At 41.1% G+C, this 20018-nt stretch overlaps 1 protein-coding gene across 2 annotated transcripts in view; it reads left to right on the top strand.

The window, feature by feature from the left end:
* fbxl16 (F-box and leucine-rich repeat protein 16) overlaps nt 1-15865 on the top strand; it is a 34348-nt gene extending 18483 nt beyond the window's left edge. For both annotated transcript variants that reach the window (XM_047050543.1, XM_047050542.1), the window contains exons 2-7: nt 581-1283; nt 4912-5154; nt 7051-7316; nt 13498-13582; nt 13842-13905; nt 14716-15865. In XM_047050543.1, coding sequence (XP_046906499.1) covers nt 588-1283; nt 4912-5154; nt 7051-7316; nt 13498-13582; nt 13842-13905; nt 14716-14864 — 1503 coding nt within the window. In that variant the 5' untranslated portion in view covers nt 581-587 and the 3' untranslated portion in view covers nt 14865-15865. The remainder of the gene's footprint in view (nt 1-580; nt 1284-4911; nt 5155-7050; nt 7317-13497; nt 13583-13841; nt 13906-14715) is intronic.
* The last annotated feature ends 4153 nt before the right edge of the window (nt 15866-20018 follow it).

Raw genomic sequence — 20018 nt, 5'->3', positions numbered from 1 at the left:
TGGCTTGCTTGCTTGAGCCCGTGGCGTGTAGGCTACGCAATTAAACGTTTGGTCATTGTTTTCTTTCTCTCTTTTTTAAATTTGTGTTCTGGGTCTGTTGTTGGTCACAGTGAAAACCGTTGACATTTCCGGGGACATCTCCAGCCGGGGACAGGCCACCAAAAACGGGGAGTGTCTCCAGAAACCGGGGACGACTGTTTACCTTAACCTAATTTGACAATAAATGTTACATCGTTGTTATGGACTACTAGGCTAATGGTAGTTAGTTAGGCCAGCAGGCCTATAGTGGCAAAAAGCAACGATGACAGCCAACGGCGTTTGTTTCTGAAGTATTGTTTTATATATTTTAGTGAATTGCTATAATTCTACATTATTCTACATCTAAGGAGGAAAGTTTGCCTAGCTGAAAGCCATTGGTTGGAACAGGTTTGCTGGAACAGAATTGTCTGGAAAGTAGCGTGCTGCTCCAAAGATTTGAAATTGACATTACACTGGCACTGAGCTGTCTAAGTTACTAAACTCTATTGTGTATATACTCACTATACATTAGCTCTTTCTGTCTATCCCCATCTCTCTCCAGGTTCCCAATGTTGAACATGTCCACCCCCAGCGAGCTCAAGTCACCCTGCATGACTCGAAACGGCATGATCAAACTGCCCCCCCAACCTAACGGCCTGGGCAGCGCCAGCATCACCAAGGGTACACCTGCCGCCAAGAACCGCCTGTGCCAGTCCTCCTCGGTGCCCTCCATCCTGCCCCCATCCTCCTCCATACCCTATCATCACCTTGACCCCCTCAACCCCTTGCCCCCTACTGCTGTCTCGCTCCCGGGGGCCGACCTGGACGGCAGCAGCCCCCTGATGGGGCTCAAGCCCTCCCAGCTGCGCCAACTGCCCCTCACCTTAACCAAGCCCCTGCTCCTGGAGCGCCAGCTGGTCCTGGACGAGAAGCTTCTAAACCGGCTGCTGTGGTACTTCACCACGGCTGAAAAGTGCATACTGGCCCAGGTGTGTAAGACCTGGAGGAATGTGCTATACCAGCCAAAGTTCTGGGATGGTGTGACGCCCATCCTCCATGCCAAGGAGCTGTATGCCATGCTGCCCAGTGGGGAAAAGGAGTTTGTCAGCCTGCAAGCCTTTGCCCTTAGGGGCTTCCAGGCCTTCTGCCTGGTGGGAGTGTCGGATCTGGACATATGCGAGTTCATCGACAACTACCCACTGTCAAAGAAAGGCGTGAAGTCAGTCAGCCTGAAGAGGTCCACTATAACAGATGCAGGTCTCGAGGTGAGTTTAGTGGTGTTCCTGGAAGCCAACGAGGTTGGGTGGGGACTATGTGGAAGAGAACGAAAGAAATGCATTGAAAGTTTGTCCTGAGGTGCTCCTGTAACATTGTACAATATACTATCAATGTTTCGCACCACATCCCTGTGTTGTTCAAGTGTATTATAACCTCGTAACACAGCAGCACAACACTGCAAATAAGACTGTCAGGGTTCATTCAAGTCAGGCTTAAGAGGGGCAGTTGTCTTATACTCAGATGTTTAAGTAAATATGTATAGTCCTGTTTAGATACTTGGTAGGCACTATATTGATTATCTATATACACGTGATTGCTGTTCTGTACAAATTCATACCTAAACATTTAAAATAATTTAGTAACATATGCATACATTTGTATGCCACACATTTTGTCAGCTGGCCACTGACAAATGGGCATGATTAAATTAAACTAAATGTAACCTTTTTACTTGGTGGTAAAACTTAACTTTAAAAAGTTAGGAGAACCTATCTAAAGGAGCACCACAACTAAAATCTTTATGTTCCAGATTTATTTTGCGCGCTGGTTAGCTCTCTGTCACGTTACAACTGAGCGCAGTGACAAGGAGTGACTGATGGCTAATATTAATATTCGATTATAAATCTAAAATCTGCATTGAAGTTTAGAACGTAAAGATGAAGTACAATTGGTTGGATTAAATGATGGACCACTGTATCTGCTCATAGCAGGCAAATACTGTGCAGTAGGCTAATTAGCGAGTCTTTTGTAAAGATATTAAAACAGGTCGCACATAACTATTAATTGCACTCGCACAAATGCTCTCAAATATATTTTGAGGTCGCACACACAATTTTGGGAGAATATGCGCCCATTCTTGTTTATGTACGCAACATCTACATCCATGCACAAATGATAAACCAGAACTTGCCTGCTGTGACTATTTCTGTATAATAGGAATTCTGCTGGGTCACCACCTGTTATGTTAGCCCTTTGGAATGCCATGTCACATGATCCACCTGGTGGTCACTTGATTTAGAGCAAGGTTTTGTGAAAAACAATGGGTCTTTATTTTTTTGATCTACACTGCACCTGTCTACTTGAATGTTATACCTTGTTATGGACATAAACTTTACACTTACTTTCTCTTGAGTGCAGCCTGCTCAACAGTTTGTGTACTAGTGTCTTGTACTAGTGCACAGTGCCGGAGATTTAGTCAGTGATTAACATGCCAGTGAAACACACTAACACAGATTACTTGAATTATAGATTGTGCACAGTGCCTGTGATAAAATTGGTGGCGCACACACACAGATTTCTGGATTTATAGATTGCCTGTGATGCAGCTGGTGATGACAGTTCTTCTCAGTTGCTTTGGTAACTATGTTTCTCAGATCTTGAAATTCACTATCACTGAAGTACTTGTTCAACCTCCTTTATACTATGGTCTGAGTGAATACTCGATTCTGAGTGGCTGCAAGGGTGTTCATTAGGGTGCTAACGGACACCTACTGCGTCATTGCAGAAAAACTGAAAATGTTCACCGTTCGAAATTATTCCGCTGGCTACACAGGAGCCTGTACAAAGTATCTGAAATAAGTAACCATAACAACAGTGACGGAGTCAAAGCCTCCATTTACAATTTTGAAAGACTTTAACAAGCTAACTTGTATTTACAACAATGAGTAACTTCAATATTTATTTTAACCTATTTGAAAAAAAAAATATTTCTGAATGTAGTGTGTCAGTGTCACGTAACCGCTCATCTCACATCCCATTCGCTATTCACCTCGCTAGTCAATCTACTTCAGACAGTCTGCGGCCAACACGACAGTAGCAGCAACTCTACACATGGCCAATAATTTTCTTCTTAAAAATCTTGATTTTTGGGGGGGACAATGACATGGCTCGATAGCTGGTTAGTCTTGTTGTTAAACATACTGTCAAATTATAATCACTGTTTGGAGAAAATGTCAACTTTGATGCGATCATCTCACATCCATTCAAGTCGCTCCACAGGCTGCGGTCATACTGTAGTGTAAGGGGCCCCATTATCGTCCACTCTAAATCTCCATTTATTTTGTCGTGAATGGATGTAATGTGGTGCGCACGTAGCCTATACGTTCATACTTTCATATTCGCCGCAGCAAATATTAGATCCGACTTCAAAATCGCCAGTAACATGTTTGTGAATTTGTGACGAATCTGGTGATGGAGGAAGACTGATACGTGAACGCACAGCTGGGGAACCAGTTAGCGTGGTAACCAGTTGGGCGACAACACCGGTGTTGGTTCTATGAGCTGAGCGGACTATAAATATCAGAGTTGGCTTACGTTGAAAAACGTTAGATTTCTATTGCAAAACGCCTTAAAACATAAATTAATGTTTGTAAAACAAAATGGTTGGCAAGTGACCATGGTATAAGCAGGATAATGCCCTGCGCGTCGGACGGTTCACGCCTCCGCATCGTCCATTATCTATGGCGTGAAATTAGTGCCAGGAGAGCGAGCTCTGTAAAAACGATTTGTAACTTGCAAAAGAATTGTGTCTCTGTAGAAAATGATTTGTGTACTTGCCAAAAAAAGTTGTGTGTCTCCGTAGAAGAAAAAGATTTGTGTACTTGTAAAAAAATAAGTTTTGTGTCTCCGTTGAAGAAAAAGATTTGTGTACTTGTAAAAATAAGTTTTGTGTCTCCGTAGAAGACATTTTTTTTACGTTACTACGACCCTTATCCATTAGTTTATACTATTAAGAGTGTGTTAACTGAATAATCTTTAAATGTTGCATTAAAGCTGCATGCCCATGGATATTTTGAACTACTAAACGTTACCAAATGACTCGCCATTGAAATCATCAGCATTCTAGTTTTGTTCTTTTTTCGCTGACGTTCTTTGTGTGATAGACAGACGAAAAATTTCCAATGATATTAGACACAGAAATGGCTATATTTGATTGGCTTAGATGGTTTTGGGAGCAGTGTTCCCGCCTTCTTCTACGGAGACACAACTTTTTTTTGCAAGTACACTAATCATTTTCTACAGAGACACAACTTTTTTTTGCAAGTACACTAATCATTTTCTACAGAGACACAAATCTTTTTTGCAAGTTACAAATCGTTTTTACAGAGCTCGCTCTCCTGGCACTAATTTCTCGCAATAATTATCAGATGATATTGGACACCTCGTCGGACATTATCCCTTACTTAGCTCTTTGCAAGTTATTTTTATGACATTAACGAAATTACATGCCATATGTGCAAGCGCACAAGACAATATGTATGGTTAGTCCTTTATCAAATGCTTTCCAAAACATAATTAGTTTGCTTGCTGTTTGAACGTTATTTTCCTGATAATTTACAGTATTTATAGATAAACATAATTAAGTGCTGTGGTCTTAACATTTGTCTCCATTTATTGGAGAGAGTAGAAGGAAAAGAGATGGATACATGTGAAAGAGGGGACAAAAAGTTGGACCCCCCACATCATTCAGATGAAAGTGTGTAAATGTACAGTAGCTGTCTTTAGCGTTAGTCTGTGTCCTTAGCTGGGTCTGTAGAAGGTGCACCTGAAATAATTTACGAAACCATAACAAATTGAATGTGTGTGCATCCTATGTATGTTTTCTTTTCTCTGCAGGTGATGTTGGAGCAGATGCAGGGCCTAATGCACTTGGAGCTGTCTGGGTGTAACGACTTTACAGAGGCAGGCCTTTGGTCCAGTCTTAATGCCCGGCTAACTTCCCTTAGTGTTAGCGACTGCATCAACGTAGCAGATGACGCCATTGCTGCCATCTCCCAGCTACTGCCCAACTTATCAGAGCTCAGCTTGCAAGCCTATCATGTCACCGACACAGCTATGGCCTACTTCACAGCTAAACAGGTAAGCTCATTTTTGCATCAACTGCATGCTGATCGCTCACTAAATCAGATATTATGTGACAATCAGGAGTATAAGCTTACACCACCAATAAGCAACGCCAAATCCCATTATATACAAGTTTTAAGTGCTTATTTGCACCAGGCAGAAGATACATTAATGTTAGAACCTTAATGAGGCTTATACCCCAGACAAATTTCTCCATTTAGCAAATCTGGGTAATTTAGGGAAGGTTAAAATGAAATAATGTATCATAAACTGAAAAAGGTTTTACAGCAAAACTGTTAATTGTATAATTATTTGTTTTAGGATGTCCACGGATGAGAACACACACAGGATTTTCCTTGAAATAGAAAAAACATGAGAAAACACGAGTTAGGGTTAGTTAAGGGCTAGTTAAACATTTTTGGGGAAAAAGCTACTCTATCTTCCGAATAAAAGTACCCCCCGGAATAAAAGTACCCCCCGGACAAATCCTCAAAATCTAATAAAAGTACCCCCCGGACAAATCCTCAAAATCTAATAAAAGTACCCCCCGGAATAAAAGTACCCACCAGAAAATTGCCAAATCACCACGCAAACTGTGTCCATATGCGATCAAAATATGTTCCTATCAGTGTAAGTGCGCATCTTTTACTGTCACTTGCAATCAGGAGTAGAAATGGACAGCAAATATACCATTGCTAGGAAAAACTTAAACACTTGTAGTTTGGAAATACATAATCATTATTAGGAATTTTCAAAAAAGAGGCTGTTACAAATATATGGTAGTTTTCCTCAAAAACTTAGTCAACATGACTGCAACATAACATGAAAACCACTGGACATACTTAGTTATTACAAAGTAAAAAAAGAGGGTGTCTAGTTACAAACATACATGTACTATCACTTTTCCTTAAACAGCTTACAGTCAACATGACAACCACTACCAAATAAAGCATTAGGAAAATAATTCAATGCCTGTAGCTTGGAAATACATAGTTACTAATCTGTCAAATAACAAACATGCCATGACAACTGGTATACGGTACCTTAACAAACTTGTAGTAGACATGACTGCCGCGCAGCACAATTGCAGGTGCTGTGATATTTCTAATGACATCATCTCGCAGCACCTCATATTCCGCGTCTTGTGCGGCATACAATCCTGAACTTGCACCAATACTAGTTACACCTTCAAAGTATCTACTGTACTTGAGTAAAATATAAAAAAGTAAATGCCCTGGGATTTCTAATTAACGATGAGAGGGTCGTTGTCTATAGGTTGTGACTGTCATGCTGGTGTGCTGAATGGGAACCGTTAGGTGAGTGTACAGTAGCTAGAGCTAACATCCGAGCCATAATGAGGGTCTGGCTAACATTTAGCTTGCACTGACAACCAGTTGGTAGCTAATGTCGTTGGCTAATGTAAGCTACTTGCCAGTAGCTAGCTAGCTAAGGTAGCTAACTTTTTTACATCAGAGAGTTCAAATTCCGAAAAAAAATAATGGAATTTTCTAAAATTATGTCTCGATTTCCCCCCCCCCAAAATAAACGTACGGTCCAAAATAAGAATGTACCGGGTGGATTTTTCGGGTAAAAAAAATAAACGTACCGGTACGTTTATTCGGAAGATGAGAGTATCAGTAGAGAGATTGGTACTGTAGGGCCCAAAACACTGGCCATAGGCAAGCTTGGTTGGAGCAGATTGGTCTTTAATAATGGCTTAAATTAGCAGGCTGACATATCCTCAAACTAGCTAACAACAATTTGTCAAAATGTCTTTAGATGAGACATAGCATGATGCAATTTATCTCAGTTGTAATGCTGCTCTCAATACCAACTCAAAACAATTACAGGGTAAAATAATATCAAAAGTGTCCAGATAATCATCAACTCGGTTTCTCACTCCCCATCAAGGGCTACACCACTCACACTCTGCGGCTCCACTCGTGCTGGGAGATCACTAACCATGGCGTGGTCAACATGGTGCACAGCCTGCCCAACCTGACTGCGCTCAGCCTCTCTGGCTGCTCCAAGATCACGGACGATGGCGTGGAACTAGTGGCTGAGAACCTACGTAAACTCCGCAGTCTGGACTTGTCTTGGTGCCCTCGCATCACAGACATGGCTCTGGAGTATATTGCCTGCGACCTGCATAAGCTTGAGGAACTGGTGCTTGACAGGTGAGTGCTATGGTAAAGATTTGGTGTGTGGACTAGCACTGGATATAATGAACAAGATGGAGGATGTCTGGGGAAAAGTTTGTATAGACAGGATCCTTGAAAATCTCTCACACAAGAATAATAATAATCTTTGTAAGTTATTAGCTGCTTGAAATATTATATACAGATCTTACCCAGAGGTGAAAGAACATGACTAGTGTAGCTGTACAAGGTTGTGCTGGTGGCATTTAATGAAGAGGTCGTGGGGTTTCTAATTTTTTGTTTGAGACCTGTATGCATGTGTGTATAAGGGAGTCAGATGGCTGAGCGGTGAGGGAGTCGGGCTAGTAATCGGAAGGTTGCCGGATCTATTCCCCGCCCCGCCAAATGACGTTGTGTCCTTGGGCAAGGCACTTCACCCTACTTGCCTCGGGGGGAATGTCCCTGTACTTACTGTAAGTCGCTCTGGATAAGAGCGTCTGCTAAATGACTAAATGTAAATGTATGCTTTTGCTTCGATTATTGTTGTGTCCCCTTTGTTGTTGATCTTAATGTTTTGGATATATCCTTCCACTGCGCATTTTGCAGTCCATTTTGCATTGATCTGTTCTGGAGGATATCGCGGAGATATTACTCCAAAAAAGAATCACTGACACAGACAGTGTTGTGCATGAACGAGTTCAAAAGACGTAGCAACAGTAACTAAGGGGGCGGGGTGCATTAACGTGCGCTAGGACCACTGATTCGCCAAACCTGCTTGCAGTCAGTGTTCTACCACAGTCCCCGACATTAGACTCATCATTCTCTTGATTATAATTTTTTCTAAAGATGATTTGATTTTGTAATGAGTAACAAAGGTTTTAGGGGAAATGTATCGGAGTAAAAGTTTTTTTTGCAAAATGTAGCGAAGTAAAAGTAAACAGAAATATAAGTAGTAAAGTAAAGTACAGATATCCAAAAAAACAAAGTATTCCTACTTCGTTACTATACAACACTGCTCACACTACATTACATTTTATTAATTTAGCGGATGCTTTTATCCAAAGTGACCCACAAAATTGTGCATACAGAGAGTACATCAGAAGATCAAGCATCATTTTTGGTGCTGGGCCTGGTGGCTCTCCGGGTAAAGCGTGTTCCACTTACGGTGCGTTCACACTGCAGCCTTTTTTACTGCTCTGCACCGCCGGCCTTCCCACAGTGCACCACGCTCGGGGGCGTGTCAGACAGATTCATTCAGAGCTGTAGTTCTCTTAAATCACAGTTGTAGTTCGTATAATGTCATGGCAAATATGCAGACAAAATACAACTTTTACACACATTAAGCAACAATCCGACACGCTTTCTAGATCTGACATGATCTTATCTACAGCACACAATAGTTTATCTTTTTCCACACTTTTTTTTGGCAGAGTGAAAGATTAAATGCCACTCGCACTCTATGTAACGGGTCTTCTTCCGATGCAAAAAGATGCATCAGACATAAACGTTGACATGTGTAATCTTTAATTATATTACTCGAAATCTCTGCAAATCAATCGCTAGATTATGACTTGCCACTACACATTCACTGTATGTATAGCGAGTGGCTGCCAGCCAGCATTTCAGCGTTGAATGTCAATCGTTGGCCGGGTGAGCTAGCTAGACTATGCAGCTAGCACAGAAAAAAGTTACGTAATGTGAAGAAACTGAATTCAAGTACAAAATACAAAACACTAGGGACACAAACAACCTCAGCAACCCTGCGCCAGGCATTATTCTTTTTTGTTTACGTCTCTGTAATCGTACATAGACGTATCATACAATACTGGGTATGAAGACACATACGATGAGTTGCTCTTCCATCTTGAAATTGTCAAACCTAGAAATTTTTACCATGACCAACAGTTGCTACGTTACAAGAAACAAGAAACCAACCCGATTGGCCATCGCTGGCGTTTTCACGCTCCTCATTTACATAAAGTTGAGAAAATCCAACTTTCGCCGCCCCGCTCGCCTTCCCACAATGCCCTACCTGCATATATACAGGTAGCAACGCTAGTGCTAAATAACTATTTAGCCGGATCGGCTCCATGACAACGGTTAAGAAGGGCTCGTGAGACTGCTCACCAAAAGAACGAAGGGGAACCCACTTGTCTAGCAGATTAAGACATGTTCGTAGGAACCTAGCAAAAAGTAACCTAAACTTTCCTAGACTTAGCTACGGTACTAATGCTGAAGGCTCGCTGATATCGCGAGACCAAACAATGGTCTCCCGGTCAACTATAATTCAATGACTTAACGATGTTGCTGTTTACCCGGTCAACTACAAATCGATGTTTAATCAATTCATCAGGACAACTATAAATCAATGTACCCTATTTTTCATCGATATTGCAATAGTGATTTAACGTTTATTTAGCATTGAGATTTCAATCTCAACCATCGGTTGATTTAGATGGAAAATCAATATTAATTCAATGTCGTCTTGCTATCTGGGTTGACATCACCTTCATGCGAAGCCATTGTTGTTTTGCATGCTTTGACATGGGCAACGACACGTGACGCTAAGAGAACGTGGACTTCACTATGGGTGGGTAAATGCATTAAAAAAAATATATATTTTTGTTGTGTTTTGTTTTTATCTCCCGTGCCGGGCCCCCCTAGTGGCCGGGGCCCGGGGCAGCAGCCCCTCCTGCCCATTGCACAAACGCGGCCCTGGAAAGACACACTGTGTTAAGTAATTTTTTTCCGTAAGTAGCCGTGTAATAAGCGGGATAATGTATAGAACGCCGGTCATTACCGTGAAAATAAGCCCCTTCATAACGAAGCTACACCCCTCCACTTTACGACGGGGTGCTGTTCGCCCTGTCGGGGCTTATTTTCCCGAAAATGACCGGCGTCCTATACATTATCCCTTACTAATTTGATATCTTAGGATGTAGCCTACCACCTGAAAAACATAAGTTGGCCTAGCCCTACTTCGCTCATGCTAACACGCTAGGTTGAAAAATGAATATGCCTATTTTAAGAATCACATCCAAATCGAATGACATTATCTTCTCCGGCCAAGACTACAAAATCTTTCTCTGTTGCACCGTTCCCCACTCAGCTTCTACGTAAGTTCGCATGCTGCAAGTTCAGGCAATGATAAGCGCGCTTTGATGATTTGCATGTTAAAGAAACAATATTTTTTTATTTGTAGTACATTGTAAGAGATACTAAATACCATCAGAATCCGGTTACAACAGGACTGTTAATACGAGTCTTATTATTAGTAGGCTATTAGTGGCTGAATCTGCAATGTCCAGCAGCCATTGAGTCAGATCGCGAAAATGTTTGTACGTTTTTTCTTTTTCGGGAAAAAAAGCGTTTCAAATTTTGATTCGTCGATTTTCAGACGTTTTAGTCAAGTCTTGGTCGACCAAAGAAAATCTTAGTCGGGGACAGCCCTACAAAATATGACTGATATACAGCTGTTTGAACTTGGACCAAATCTGACAAAGCTCGCCATTGGAGAATTGGCTTATTTTATTATCCAGTTACTGAACATTGCGTAAGCCATGTCTGGGAATGGCTCAATTGGCTGAGATGTTGTGCTGGTAAGCAAAGGGTTGTATGTTCAAAACCAGTCAGGCATAGTCTTTTATTTTTTATTCTGATAAAATGGTTTCTAGGCTTCCGATCAATCCTCCGGTTGTATAACAAAGCAATGCGTGTTTATTTGAGCCCATCACAACACTCCGATCATCTGTTTAGCGAGACTGTAAACCACTGCAAAACAAGCCAGGTTCACCACAGTAGCTAGCTACTTGTAGTCTAGGCATGGTAGTGTCAGGTTCACAACCGAGTTATCTCTAATGAAGTAAATTGATTGTTCAGGTGGACCTGTTGCGCAAAATTCATTTCAGTAGCCTAAGCCAGGACACATCGCCACTGATGCTAGGCATGATTTGAAATTCCTTTCCATGACAAGTTATGGCACCCCACAACCATTTTTTTTTTTACTACGAGTAAGCTATTCTTTACAGCAGCAACCCAGTCATCCCGTTGTCTCTGGTTTTTATAGGAAATGTATAAGCAGTTTCAACTCTGGCTAAATCTAACAACGCTTACCACAGAAGAAACAGCTTTCTTTTTCATACAGTAACTGAACATGACAATATTCAACACTGAGAATAGCTCAATGGGCTGGGATGGTGACCTGAAAAGTATAAGGTCGTGGGTTGGAATCCAGCCATAGTCTTTTGGCCTGTCATAATTTTGATTGTCTGTTTAGTTAAACAGGATGAAATCATTCTGAAATACCATGCACAATTTCATGCCATTTCACCTTGAAATGTAGACCGTTTCTTAAACTTTGTCCCAAAGCTGACCAAAGCTAATATACTGCTCTTTCTATTCATACAATCTCAACAGTTGGTGTGTAGCAGAGAGGATGGAGAGACTGACCAGTAACCTCATGCTCATGAGTTCAAATCCCCATTCAGCCTGTTGTTGGCCAAACATTGAGTAGTTTTGCTCTCTTGTTGTCCAACTCTCGATCTTCTACAGTGTACATGTATATTTTGCCATTTTGCCGAGGAACCCGCATCGCTGCTTGCAGCTATATTTTAAATCTTATCTTTGGCACAATTTTAGGTCAGTCAATTCTGTCTCCCTCTTTGCTAGGAAGAAGTAGATTCACCACAAATTTCCCTTTACCAGCCATATTTGCATAATTTCCTATGCTTGTCCACTTACTTTTTTTTAGGCTATTTACTTCTACCACTTTTTATTTTTGTTTGCATTATTTGTTATTGTACTCCTCCTCAATATATGATGAAGTAACAGTCTACCTTTTTAATTATGAGAATAAAGTCATTTTAACAATTAAGTTATATTAGTGATAGGGCTGTGAAAAATAACGCGTTAACGCGTTATGATTAAATTACAGGATTAATTCATTATTTTTGTCCGTGTTCCAAAAAAACTAAGATGTAACATCCAATAAAACCAAAGTGATATGCACACTCTGCGGCAGGGCTCCAGACTGCGACCAAATGGTCTGGCAGAAGCTGATATCGCTGATTTAGGCCTACCAGTTTTTTAGACGGTCCGAGCATTTTTTACAAGCACTCGCGCATGTGCGACCTACAAATTTTGAATTCATTGGGTGTGCATAATGTCAGCACACGTTAGCAACAACGCATAGATACGACGTTCTAGTAAGACAGCGATATCAGCTTTTCTTCTGCATTAGTACCGTAGCTTAAAGTCTAGGAAAGTTGAGGCTATTTTTCGCTAGGTACCTATAAACCTAGCTAAAAGTTTAGGATATTTTTCGCTAGGTTCCTACGAACATGTCTTAATCTGCCAGATAAGTGGGTGCCCCTTCGTTCTTTTGGTGAGCAGTTTCACGAGCCCTTCTTACCCGGCGTCATGGAGCCTAGCAGCTAAATACTTATTTAGCACTAGCGTTGCTACTGTATCCCTGCCTGTGTTTGAGCTGTTGCGCTCTTATACTTGGCAAGTATCGTGTTGTGGTGTCGGAGTACTGATCGAAAAGTGCATCATACATTTAAGTCATTTAGCTAAGACTTGCATGTACAGTACGTAATGTCACATTAAATAATGTATTTAAACTCAAGCTTATATGGTGCGTCGCAGGGGCGATTCTAGGATCAGACCTTTAGGGGTGCTCAGCCCCCAATGAGAATGTGACATGAATACAGTGCCTTGCAAAAGTGCTAAACGTAAACCCCCTTGCTAATATAAATCCCTAATTTCACTGGATAACAATTAATACATTTATGTATTATTATGCAAAATATTGAATGAAAAAACTAAGGATGTCCCTTTCTTCATGAACTACCAGCATCAAATGATAATAAACAATATATTTAAGAAAATATTGAAAAAATATTAGGAGTGCTTGAGCACACGCAAAGTCAAAGACGCACACTAATGACAAAAATTCGGAAAATCGGTAATATGTAATTAATCATGATTAATCCACAGAAACCTGTGATTAATTTGATTAACATTTTTTATCATTTCACAGCCCTAATTAGTGACCTTTGTTTTACAATGCATCAATACCCTAACCATATAGATACAGTACATTTGGTTTCCATCTCTTTGATACAAATGGGCTGCCTGCTATCTGTGTTTTGTAAAAGTATGGCTGACTGTACTCTTACTAACTGATCTGCTTGTCTCTCCTCTCTCACTTGCTTTACAGGTGTGTACGGATCACAGACACAGGTCTAGGGTACCTCTCCACTATGTCCTCACTAAGGAGCCTCTACTTGCGCTGGTGCTGTCAGGTACTGTACACACACACACTAGTGTTGTCACTGTACCAACATTTCAGTAGTCGGTACCAATACCAGTGAAATTTCACGGTACTCAATACCATCGTTACCAAAGCAAAAAAAGGTTACTGAACAACTCTCATTTGATTACAGTAACAGTCAACTACAATATTTAAGGCTGTAGCCTACTTATGAGAACAACAGAACATAAAAAAACATAACGCCAACTTTTAGTGGAGCCCCTGCTTTCTTTGTTTCTGTTCATGTACAGGTGCAGGACTTCGGTCTGCAGCATTTGTTTGGCATGAGGAGTCTGCGCCTACTTTCTCTTGCAGGTATCCTCTCGATCTCTTTTTTCTCCCTTTCTCCTCAGCAGTCTTTTTTTCCAGTAACTCTACTTGATTAAAGATCTAAAAGATCAGAAATCTAAATTATTCAGAAGCGCAGCACCACTTTTAATCTTAAGTGAAATCTGACATGCTGCTAGGCCAGGGATTCCCAAAGTGTGGTGCACGCGAGCTGCCTCTAGGGGGTGCGCGAGAGGAAACATGTAATGGTGGTCTATTGGTGTAATATGAATTATTATATGGCAACGACAGTACAAGCTTTCTGATTGGCTAATGGGTCCTGCTAGCCGCGTATTGCCCTCCTCGCCCGTCTGACACGGATCCGGACCAATTATCTGTTTGTAAACATTCGGGATGCGCGCGGCATGGTGGCAGAAAACGGGGAAAATATAGCCTTTATAACGGCTAGTTATACGGATTATTCCAATAGTTAGATTTTAAAAGACCAAAAAGGTTGAGGAGGACAACCTTTTTGGGAGAAAGCAATGCCGAAAATGAGCTTCCCTTCTTTGAAAGACCAGCAGCTGCCACTGATTACAATGTATCACATACTGATATTTTTGTCTGTCATAATTTAATTACCAATCCCTCTCTCTCTAATATATATTGATAAAAATCATAGTAATAATAATATATATATGTGTATATATATATATAAATATTTTGCGTGGTGGGGGTGGGGGGGGCCTCGGGGAGGCTTCTGCCCCGGGCCCCAGATTACCTTAACCTGGCCCTGGATGGGTGTAGCTAACCATCTCTCTTGTTATCTCTTCCTCTCTTCATTACCCTCCCCCATAGGCTGTCCCCTCCTGACCACCACTGGCTTATCCGGTCTAATCCAGCTCCAGGACTTGGAGGAATTGGAGCTGACCAACTGTCCTGGGGCAACGGCTGAGCTCTTCAAGTACTACTCCCAGCACCTGCCTCGCTGCATGGTTATCGAGTAGGCCCACCAGCCTCTCCTGCTCCTTTTCCTCCTCCACCTAATGACAACCACACAGACAGCCAAACGACCACCCTTCCTTGTGCGCCTGTGGCTTGTCATCCCCCCTCACCTCTCCCCCCCAACTCAAAAAGACCTATCCACGGACCGCCAGACAGATCATTTTATTGGACACAATTGAATGATATTTTAGAATATCACTCGATTGTGAATGTTTTATCCCTCACCCCAGTAAGTGATGATGGATGATTCTTGAATGGATGGAGCTCTGTCTCCTGTTATGAAACCAGTAGGGAAATGTGGGTATGCCATTCAACGTCAGTGTCTGTAAAACACTGTTTAAATGACATTTACAGAAGAAGAAAAAAAAGGGGATGGAATTGGAACATCCTGTGGATTTACGAGGGATGACAATACGTGAGCATTTATGTTCAGTACAAATACGGATTTCATCATGACACCACCCCACGGATGGGAGAAAAAAGGGAAAAGTGTGATTTGTGGATCACTGTGAACACACCCACATGCATCCATGGGAAATTAAACAGGTAATTCAACAATATGAAATCTAGGTTTGGGGTTCCCATTGTCCTGTGTAAACATTATTTTTCATAAAAGTCTGAAAGGCAAGTAGAGCTCTCTCGGTTTAAGGCAAGATTAAAGCAAGACTGATGGACACAAGAAAGAGAAAGAAAAAAGGAAAGAGAAAGAAAGATTGAATGAATGAAGAAAGAGTGAATGAATGATTGAATGAATGAGGGATTTCGCAAATGTGTCTGACATTTTGGGGCTGTAAGGCTGGGTGTCAACCATGTTTGGACCCGCACACCTCTCTTTCAGGACTACACCTCTTTTCAATTTTCTGTCTGATCCAAAAATATAAAATGTTCAAGTCAAGACATTTTTTATTTTAAGCATTGAAGCTGCACGCTTAACTCGCTTCTTGTCATGCAATTTCTTTTTTGATCTCTGTTTAATGTTATTGTCATTACAATTTTTTTGTAAAGACATATTTGGGGGGGGGGGGGATTTTATTAACTTTTTTGTTGGGGGGGGGGGGGGTCCATATTCGATTTGAGGCTCCGGGCATATCAAGGGAAGACAGACCAGGAAGTTGTTGAAGCTACTGTACCTAGCAAACACTGGGAGTTTGTTTTCTCTGTTCCAACGGCCACCTTCCAGGTTTACAATAGATTATAAAATTGTGATCATCTGATCAGATTCTGTGTTGAAAGCAAAAGGTCAGGAGAGAGGGGGAAATTATCGACTTTGTGGACATAAAAGACTTGGCCACAAACTGTACATACAATAGATTATCTTATTTCAAGCTTGGCCTTTTTCATTCTTCCAAAAGCAACTTTTAGTCCATCTTTGTGTCAAGTTAATATTTAGTGGCTTTTGGCCAGACTTCAATATTTATGAATAATGTTAATTCTCAAATGATGACATGGCAACTAAACCTTTGTTTCCTACGTGTTGTTGTGTGGCTATGATGCTGTTCTCACCAGTTGGACACCATTTTACTTGGATGCACAGGAATGTTTTTTTAGAAGGATGGTTTTACTGGCACCTGGATGGATGGTTTAGTTGGTTTTATTGTCACATGCTTTACAGCTGTAAAGTGTCACAGTACAGTTCATTACAGTGTGCAAACATGCACGCACACACGTGCGCAACGTCTTTCACTTAGTGACGGAAAAAGGTTTTTGATCCCCTGCTGATTTTGTACGTTTGCCCACTGACAAAGAAATGATTAGTCTATAATTTTAATCGTAGCTTTACTTGAACAGTGAGAGACAGAATAACAACAACAAAATCCAGAAAACGAATGTCAAAATATTTATACATTTAATTAGCATTTTAATGAGTGAAATAAGTATTTGTCCCCCTCTCAATCAGAAAGACTTCTGGCTCCCAGGTGTCTTTTATCCAGATAACAAAATGAGTTAATAGCACACTCTTAAAGGGAGTGCTCTTAATCTCAGTTTGTTACCTGTATAAAAGACACCTATCTACAGAAGCAATCAATCAGATTCCAAACTCTCCACCATGGCCAAGACCAAAGAGCTGTCCAAGGATGTCAGTGACAAGATTGTAGACCTACACAAGGCTGGAATGGGATACAAGACCATCGCCAAGCAGATTGGTGAGAAGGTGACAACAGTTGGTGCGATTATTCGCAAATGGAAGAAACACAAAAGAAATGTCAATCTCCCTCGGTCTGGTGCTACATGCAAGATCTCACCTCATGGAGTTGCAATGATCATGAGAATTGTGAGGAATCAGCCCAGAAACATTATGCTTTGAGGGTGTTTTTCTGCTAAGGGGAAAGGACAACTTCACAGCATCAAAGGGACGATGAACGAGGCCATGTTCCTACAAATCTTGGGTGAGAACCTCCTTCACTCTAGCCCGGCTCTGCCCTCCTATGTGCTTCCGCTCAATTTAGACCTAGTACTTCTGTACTAGGCCTAGTACTTCTGTACTAGGTCTGGCCATGAGGTACGTGAGTCAGATGTCTCCGGTTAATTTTCTACCGGTCAATCAGCGAACAGAGGGAGTGGCGCTTGTGTTGTAGTTCCGTAATGGCCGCGGAGAAAGATGCAAGCGAAGCCATTCGATACGTTGTAGCAACGCTGCCGAATATCCAAAAGCTAAAGCCGGAGCAAGAACAAGTTTTACTGAGTTTTGTTGGTGGCCATGATGTTGTGGCCCTCCTCCCCACGGGGTTCGGGAACAGTTTGATTTTCCAGCTACGGCAGTTATCTCTTACAGTGGTGGTGAAGGAATTGGCCAAGGCGAACGCTAGCGATTGGTTATGGCAGATCAGAGTGGCTCTGGGCAGATCCAATAGTTTTAAACTTCAACAGAGTACCCGCCTACAAGGAAGTCAACGCTTGTCAATGGAGCGAGGCCAGACTTCAAATGAAATGTACGAGAGACAGGTTAGGACCAGGCTACCATCCCTCAGCCAGGGCATTGAAAATGGGTCGTGGATGGGTATTCCAGCATGACAATTACCCAAAACACACAGCCAAGGCAACAAAGGTGTGGCTCAAGAAGAACCACATCAAGGTCCTGTAGTGGCCTAGCCAGTCACCAGACCTTAATCCCATATGGCCCGATGGTGTTTTGAGCCGTCACCATCGCGGCTGTTGCCTGGAAGTCGCGTCCCGCCTCCTACCGGCTGAGCCAATCATAGAACAGCTTCTGCTCCAAACTTGTCAGTTTAGAGAAGATGTTAATTTGAGATTTGATTGGGAGGTGGTTTGAATTTGTGATTTGAGCAAAGCAGAGCCAAGCAGCTAACTGACAAAGGTAAGTTGCCTACATTATCTCAAAAAAATACTTTGATAGTAGGCTTAGTGTTTTATTTTAGCAGTGTGTGTGGGCACCTATATATCCTGTGTGATGGTTAGCACTACATATCACTACTGATGTTAGCTGGCTATTAGCTGTTTTAAACCACTTAATGTAGCTAGCTTTTAGCTGTTTCAAACCAAGACACTTTACTTAAAAAACATTGTTTTCAACCTGCTTACAAAGTTTTATGTTAACACCACTAATTTATTTAGTACTATCTTATTTAGCACAATGCTAACATGAGCTTTGGATAGCTCTGAGGCATCTTGTTGACTGCTAGGCTGCCTAGTAGTCGGTATACAGGTTAACTCACAGGCATTTAGCTGGTTTTTAGATACCTGTAAGGCATCTAGACAGACAGATTAAGAGGGCTGATTCCCAGGCTGCTTACGAACACTAGATTACTGTCAGGCAGCCAATTGTCTTAGTAAAGTTCCTTGGTTTAAAAGAGTTTATAGCTAGCTAACATCAGTAGTGCTATGTAGTGCTAACCATCACACATAGGATGTATAGGTACACACACACTACTTAAATAAAACACTAAGCCTACTATCAAAGTATTTTTTTTAAGATAATGCAGGCAACTTACCTTTGTCAGCTAGCTGCTTGGCTCTGCTTTGCTCAAATTGCAAATTCAAACCACCGCCCGCTCAAATCTCAAATTAATGTATTCTCTAAACTGACAAGCTTTGGAGCAGAAGCCTCTGTTCTATGATTGGCTCAGCCGGTAGGAGGCGGAACATGACTTCCAGGCAGCTGCTGCCAGGAATTCGATGGTGAGGGTTCAAAACACCATCGGGCGAAAATCTGTGGAGGGAGCTGAAGGTTAGATTTGCCAAACATCAGCCTCAAAACCTTAAAGACTTGGAGAAGATCTCCAATGAGGAGTGGGACAAAATTCCTCCTGAGATGTGTGTGAACCTGGTGGCGAACTACAAGAAACGTCTGACCTCTGTGATTGCCAACAAGGGTTTTGCCACAAAGTACTAAGTCATATTTTGCAGAGGGGTCAAATACTTATTTCAGTCATTAAAATGAAAATCCATTTATTACAATTTTGACATTCCTTTTTCTGGATTTTGTTTGTTATTCTGTCTCTCTATTCAAATAAACCTACCATTAAAATGATAAACTGATCATTTCTTTGTCAGTGGGCAAACTTACAAAATCAGCAAGGGATCAAATCATATTTTCCCTCACTGTATACACACTGTATCAGTCACTTATACACACTGTACACATGTCTGCTGCACCTGTGTGTATGCCAAATGCAAACTGACCATTAAGCATTGCTTTGAAATGAAACTTAGAATGAGCTTTTGACAAATGGGATATATACTTATGTTTTTTTTATACCCCAGTACACTGTATTTTTTTTATTATTCGATTAGATAAAGTATGTTCTATAGAGTAAAGCATATAATGTTTTGGTCATCATTAGAATATTTAAGCGGAACATTTGAAATCAAGCAAACATTTTCCCAGAGAACTTTGTGAATTGGCAAATATCAAATGAATAGTCTTGTTTGAAGAAGCAGACTTTAATTCAAAGTTGTTGAATAACAGACATTTTAATGTTTTTCTTTGTTTCTTCGTTTGTTTTTAATTATTTGAGATGTTTATTAATAATGTGAATATTTATTACAAGAAATATTGTCAAGCTAAATACAGTCTGTTAATGTAGCTTGGTGTTCATCACATTTAATTATTTTTTTGCAGTGTATCAGAGGAAAGGTGCCTTGAGAGTGAGATAGGAATAGTAAGGGAAAAATACTTTGTAACTAGACTCTTTTAT

Source organism: Hypomesus transpacificus, unplaced genomic scaffold, assembly GCF_021917145.1.
Source record: "Hypomesus transpacificus isolate Combined female unplaced genomic scaffold, fHypTra1 scaffold_118, whole genome shotgun sequence".
Classification (NCBI taxonomy): Eukaryota; Metazoa; Chordata; class Actinopteri; order Osmeriformes; family Osmeridae; genus Hypomesus; species Hypomesus transpacificus.
The sequence above is the reverse complement of the archived record's forward strand: the minus strand, read 5'-3'. Positions and strand labels throughout refer to the sequence as shown.